The sequence below is a fragment of the Macrobrachium nipponense genome, chromosome 20 (assembly GCF_015104395.2).
Source record: "Macrobrachium nipponense isolate FS-2020 chromosome 20, ASM1510439v2, whole genome shotgun sequence".
Classification (NCBI taxonomy): Eukaryota; Metazoa; Arthropoda; class Malacostraca; order Decapoda; family Palaemonidae; genus Macrobrachium; species Macrobrachium nipponense.
In genome coordinates, this window is record NC_061089.1 from 81,431,932 (window position 1) to 81,439,431 (window position 7,500).

The 7,500-nt window shown below is 33.8% G+C and overlaps 1 protein-coding gene across 1 annotated transcript in view; it reads right to left on the bottom strand.

Moving 5' to 3' along the window:
- LOC135221330 (uncharacterized) overlaps positions 1-4,816 on the bottom strand; it is a 57,067-nt gene extending 52,251 nt beyond the window's left edge. Inside the window, 2 exon segments of the mRNA XM_064259136.1 lie at positions 4,455-4,691; positions 4,694-4,816. Coding sequence (XP_064115206.1) covers positions 4,455-4,691; positions 4,694-4,816 — 360 coding nt within the window.
- Positions 4,817-7,500: the final 2,684 nt, after the last annotated feature.

Consider the following 7,500-nt stretch of genomic DNA (forward strand, 5'->3'; position numbering starts at 1 on the left):
TGAAGTGAGTTGGAGGATAAAACTAAAAATAAAACCATCCTTATAAAATTCGAAATGATGTTTCTAATGGTAAGGTAGAAAACACATCTTTAAATTTGCAACAAGAAAAAGTTATTTTTATCTTCATTTTGCATATATTATAAGCAAGACAGCACTGACTGAAAGGTACTGCCTTTAAATAAATATAAACAAATAGCAGGGATTATAGGAATAATCAACAGCTTTTTCTCTATTTACTGAAAAATGAACTGTAACTGGGAGAATAATTTTAAAATGATATCACCAGATTGCTAACACGAGGCATCTAAAATAATCAGCGCATGATCGTTTATTTTATATATATAATCTAAATACAGATATAAAGCTGGTAACCATATGAATTTACCGAAAGAAAAATTTCGGCTCATGAAATAGATTTAAGGAAAAGTCAAAGTGCTTAGGAAAAAGAGATACTGGTGGCTTAGATAGAAGCCATAGTTAAAAGTATTTATCCCTTTTCAAAAGTAAATAAACATGAATATCAATAAATTTCGGTAGTTAATGAATAACGAGCTGCAGCCTATAAACAGTTCTTCTAAAATTAATACCAAATTGCAGAGAACTCTCTGGAAATGTCAGTGGCGCCCTGATGCAAATTTGTATCCAAAGACAAACTTTCTTAAAACGCCACTGGTCAAATTTTGTGTTATTTATACATTTCAACTGAAAATTGCGTATTTTGTTAAGCCTAAAGATAAACGAAGTGAAGTGTGTGTGGTCGCTGTATTTGTAAAAAAGAATGAGGCAAATCCATATTGTATCTTATCTAAATCTTGAGTGCATGAATTTAGGTAATGCAATAAAATACCATTTGGAATGTGTCACAATATTCTTGATTACTATTGATATGAATACCTGAACATTAGACATATTTACATCACCAGTAAAAAACCTGTTCAATAGATACTATCTTATCTTATTTTATGGAAAATGAGGTACTGAAGAACAATCATGTCCGACATTGAATTTACGATGATTAAACAGAAACGAAGTATTTATAAACATAAAAAAAAAAAAAATCGAGTAACAGCTGTCAAACGAAACCGATATGATGGTTTATATTGAATTCCTTCCGACCACACTTCTCTTGTCACATTTAGTTTCAGGGACCAGTGCCAACATCGCTATCGGGGCTTTGGGCTTTGCATAAACAACGAGGCCTCCTAAAGCAACGAAGCTGCCTCATCGATTCTCTTCAAACTCTGTCGAAACTCAGGTTTGTATTGAAGGCTAACCAAACTAAGTTGTTGGAATATACACAGTTTCTCTCTCTCTCTCTCTCTCTCTCTCTCTCTCTTTCCGGTACATACGCTGGTATACGAACTAAAATACTTGGGTGCACAAACGTATACACGAAAAGATATTTACATAAACTTTTTGTTTTCACAGACAGACACGCGCAAAAATGCTTGTGGACAAACAGACAAGGATATGAAAAGATTTGTGTACGCCCTTTCTTTTCTAATGCTTACAAACAACAAATACTAACGCAGATACGCAAACATGGAGAAATATGCACACTGATCAGTACGGAGATAAAGTAAATTCTTAAATGGCTATGCAGATAAGAACGAACATTTCAAATATTGGCATGAATAATGACCTGATGAATACGAAAGTGCTGGAGAAAAGACAGATGTTGATCAGAGTTTCTGAATACAGCAACGCCATAAGAGAGAATTCGGAGGAAAATATTATTTTTGGAACTTAATGCTATGGAATTAAATTTTGCAGGATTTTGCAGCATGCATTGGAAAGCAAAAAAGTAAAAATGGTATAAATAAGGAAATGTAAAGTAAAAGAAATGCATTTGATGAAGTATTCAACATGCAAGGGCATTGCAAGGTGAAATTATACAATAACTACACGTTAACTGAAAGTTCAAGCGCTTTGATATACGCTGCCAAAGAAAGCATTTTCAGGACGTGGAATCTTTTTAGACTTTGAGCTTCCTGGTTGATTGCCACCGAAGAATCTTCAAAAATAACGGAGCATGCGTCCAAGTAAGTAACAGGTTGCTGATAGCAATTTCCTGGCAATACTAGAAAGATGGATAGTTCTAATATGGATTTCCTTTTATTGTTACACAAGTAGAGTACGTGTGGAAAAGTGAATGAGTTCCTGTTTTCTATTTGGAGACATTTCCTTGCAGAGAATAAAGCTGTACTTGACTTCTCCATAATTCTTGGGCTTTCAGTATCTAGGGGTGGGAAGGGTTTCCCTGAAGCAGTGTTGATTCTTCCTGTAGACTTAGTAACTAAATAAACTCTACATGTTCATTGTACCCTTATTTTGGTATCCATATGACTTACCATCTGGAAAAAAAAATACTGTGGGGGTAAGAGGTGCCAGTCTTGGAAGGGATGACATGTAAAAGTAACAAAAATGACAGAAAATAGTGTTTAATGTATATTTTCTAATTCGCTAAGATGAATAGTGACACTCCCAATGCCATTTTAAGCCCAAGTTCAGCCCTGATAGGAAGGGGGTGGGTGAGAAGGGGTGAAAAATAAAATGTAAAAATATGACAGAAATTAGTGCCCAATCCATGGTTTTTGAGGTCGTTAAGATGAATAATGACACTCCTAATGCCCTAATACGTATTAAGTCCATATTCAGCCCCGATAGGAATGTGGGGTGAGAAGGGGTGAGATATAAAATATCAAAAATGCTGGGCAGTGAAATAGAAGCAACTATCTAAATAGGAAAGGGAGAGAGAGAGAGAGAGAGTTTATCTGTTGTCATTCAGAGGTATCCCGGGCAGCGCCAGGTTGATCGACTAGTGTATATGTATATATATATATGTATATATGTATACATGAATGTATCACAAATCACCACTCCATCATCGGCTTGGAAATATAGCTGAAACCAGTTAGAACTTAGAACCAATTTTCAATTATTTCACCTGTAGTGATGTGCGATTAACGAATCACACGTTAAACTGTTAAACCATGCATGTATATCTAAATCTATATATATATATATATATATATATATATATATATATATATATATATATATATATATATATATATATATATATATATATTATATATAATATATATATATATATATATATATATATATATATATATAGATATATAGGATAGATAGATAGATAGATAGATATATATATGCATACGTACATGCAGAATTCTGTAAGTATACAGTATGATACTTACAATAATGAGAGGGGGTTACTGAGCTTCAAAGTGTATCGATAATGAACACGTAACAAGCTTGTAATGAGTATCATCAACAGGACGAGTGGGTAAACTCTCGCCGCGATAAAAAAAAAAGTAAATAGGGGCTGATGATAAACGGCAAGAAGAGGAAATTGAGGAGTCCAGTCGGGAAATGGAAACGTGCAAAGGTAAAGAGGTGGCTGAGATACGAAATGAATTGAAAAGTTGGTGAAATAAAAAAAAGAATCATCTTAAAATTAACTTTTTCGTTTTTCTCGGTTAGAAATTGTATCCGGTTAAAAGCTGTCTGTTAAATTTTATTTATATGTTGAATTTATTTATATATTTATGAATCTCGTGCTAACCGTTTTTACATGTTTTTTGTTCGCCTAAAACTTGATTAACAAGTTGGTACCCTTTCAAATTGATGCATACAAAAACTAATCATTTTTAGCAATGAAATCAGTCGAGATGATGAGATATGAGGACTTTAATATGCTTGACGGTTTCCTCATAAGTATAACTGTAATTTGACGGTAAACTTTTGATTAATCTTGTTGACAATGAAAGAGTGATAGTTAAGTCTACTAACGGCATCTGACTTTACTAATCGGTCACCCATTCTAGTAGTAAACATTGCCAGTATTGCTTTATTTTCCTGATCTGAAGACGATCATTTCAGTTAAATCAGCTAAAAAACAAAATAATATATCACAGAGCACATGACAAGTTTTATAATGACAGTGCTTATTAATCGAAATTTTTTTTCATTATTATTATTATTATTATTATTATTATTATTATTATTATTATTATTATTATTATTATTATTATTCAAACCTAGTACCGTGTCACCTAAAGATCAAATAAATATTATCATTAATCATTCTCGCGCAATGTTATACAGATGTCTATAAAAAGAGCAAAACTGTTGTTTTTGTGGAAAGTAAAATATTAAGATACTTTATTCAAGATGTTTCTAAATAACACTCATGTTTTTGGACAAATTTGGTTTGTAAATGCTTCTGAATGAAAATTAAATTGGATATTCTGGATGCTTGACCTGTATGCATGCCTTTGTAAAATGAAACAATATATTGTTACATTGCATGATCTCAATTATCTACTGAGAAAATTGGGAAATAAATCTTATTAGTTATCAGTGTTATGAGTGTACCTATGTGATGTTTTCAGCATATTTTCTTAGCAGACCCAAACTATTCTTACCTGTTCTACAGTCAAGTCCACATTTTCCCAAAGGAGCCAGAATTTGGCAAATCCATGGTGCGTGTGTAACTCATAGTAATTGACGAACGCGAACGCCACCGCGATGGTCGCAACAATTACCCCGTATATCACTCCACGTGGTTTGAAAATGCGACCAACGCTCGCTCTCGCAACTTTATCATCCCTGCCCGCCTTCAAGTTTCTGTTTTTCGCATTGTTATTATCGTTCTCGTCCAAGAGGCAGCCTTCTTCTTCTTCAACAGCGCCTGATAGGCGGGAAGTCTGGCGAGTTTAGCGGGATTCACGCCACGCTTTTCGACTTGGGCCAGAAGACTGGCTACGAGATCCTTCCCGCCACACATCACGTCAACCACTGAGCGAGCGAGGGGATCCGAGGCACTTCAGTGCCTGGCACCTGACCTCGTCTGGCAGAGCGGTTGCGGCAACGAATACGCTATTTCCTCTCTCTCTCTCTCTCTCTTGTTTTATGTAAGGGTTTTGAAATCCGCAATTCCACTTTTTTTGTCTCAATTATTTTCATTCAAGAACTTTGTTAAAGAGAGAGAGAGAGAGAGAGAGAGAGAGAGAGAGAGAGAGAGAGAGAGAGAGAGAGAGAGAGAGAAAGGAATTTTAGTTTGCATTCTGTTTATGGGAATACTGAGTCCCATAAGGGGATAGATAAGACATTTTATTTCCATGGCACTCTCTCTCTCTCTCTCTCTCTCTCTCTCTCTCTCTCTCTCTCTCTGTTATCCTGTCATGCGGTTAGCAACTGTACGACAAAGATGGAATGTCAAGACGAAACTAAGATTTCCACAAAGCCTCTCTGGCACACCGGATTCATATCTCAGTCATAAAATCTGTGAGGATTTATGTTTCCTACGAAGGAAATTATTCTTTGGGCGAGTGGAAAAGAAAATTTCATTTTCGATAAAAAATTTCTTTGTTATGATATTGAAAGGATTCCTGGAAAATATGCGGGCGAAGTAAAAACACATATGAGTGTTGTTGGCTATGATGCATTATTATTATTATTATTATTATTATTATTATTATTATTATTATTATTTCTTCTTCTTTTTCTTCTTCTTCTTCTTCTTCATCTTCTTCTTCTTCTTCTCCTCACGCACTACAATTAAATAACACATAATAAGTTCCATTAACTTGCCGAAGAAAATTCCATTAATAAAAAAAAACATAAGAAATATATAAGAACCTAATAAAAGAGTTTGTGAATGTAAATAAAATGTAAAAAAATTACAAATGACAAAATAATTACAATTGTTATTTGTTATTGCTAACAAATAAATGTATATATGTGCATACTTGGTCCATAGTCCACAAACGGGTTTTAGAACTTTCAAAAATAAGGCTGCTGATATATTTTCAAATACGTGTTACTATCTCCTAATTATCTATTATTTTTACAATTTCGCTTATGACTTTTCCACAAACAAAGACCCTTTCCCACTGAAAGCTTCCTTTTTATGCAAATATAGGTTTCAGAATTTTGAATAATGATTATAATAATTTTGAATGTTGAATAATAATAATAATAATAATAAGAATAATAAGAATAATAATAATATTAATAATAATAATAATAATAATAATAATAATAATAATAATAATAATAATAATAATAATAATAATAATAATAATAATCAGGTCCTAAGAACCTGATATGTTCAAAGAATGATAGATGGAAATAACATCTCTCCCATATGTAGGAAGTGGAATACGGAAAATGAGACCTTAAACCACATAGCAAGCGAATGTCCGGCACTTGCACAGAACCAATACAAAAAGAGGCATGATTCACTGGCAAAAGCCCTCCACTGGAGCCTGCGCAAGAAACACCAGCTACCTTACAGTAATAAGTTGTACGAGCAACAACCTGAAGGAGTGAAAGAAAACGATCAGGCAAAGATCCTCTGGGACTATGGTATCAGAACAGATAACGTTGATTGACAAAATCAAGAAGAAAGTATCACTCATTGATGTCGCAATACCATGGGACACCAGAGTTGAAAGGGAAAAAATGGATAAGTATCAAGACCGGAAACTAGAAATGGGAAGGATATGGGATATGCCAGTGGAAATTGTATCCATAATCATAGGAACACTAGGCACGATCCCAAGATCCTTGAAAAGAAATCTGGAAAACTAGAGGCTGAAGTAGCTCCAGGACTCATGCAGAAGAGTGTGATCCTAGAAACGGCGCACATAGTAAGAAAAGTGATGGATTCCTGAGGAGGCAGGGTGCAACCTTTAACCTCACTCTGTGAATACCACCCAGTCGAATTGGAGGACTGAGCCATTACTTAAATTATCATGTATTATTTCAAAATAGTTTTAATAAGAAAACACCCAAAAATACTTAGTAAGGAAAAAGAAAATGTTCACGTGAACAATTATGCAGTAATTCATCATGAAAAAGAGCATCTTACAGAAGAAAATCTGCAACTGGTATTGCAATATAGCAATGAAACTTTCAACCATTTCCGTGCCTGTTTTATGCATCGTGATTAAAATCACGTCAATAAATAGAGTATCCAGCGAGGAAATAAAAAAAAATAAAATATGAATAAGAAAAATAATGAAAATTAAAGAATATGAGAACGTGACAACCGTTCTAGTAATGACACCTTCCTCCCGCCACCCCTCCAAAAAAAGAGCAGACAATCAAGCACGTAATGAAACGAAAAAAGGAAAAGGTCAATATTGAAAGCAAAAGACAAAAATAGGAAAATTGAGGTCACAAATAAGAGATAAAATAAAAATAAACAATAAACTAGAAATAGTGAAACAAGGAGAAGGTGAGTAGAAAAAGATAGGAAAAATAAAACTTTCATATTTACAAAAAAGAAAGAAAAAAATAAATAAAGGTAATACTGGCACAGACAATGGAATGCTTAATGCAAGCAGAGCTTTATAAAAAGAGAGAGAGAAGGCTGATTGGGAAGTTCTCGCTAAATTATTCCATTGTTTTCATGAGCTCGACTAGTTAGTGACTTTGATATGCTGAAGAATAGATAATTTTTTT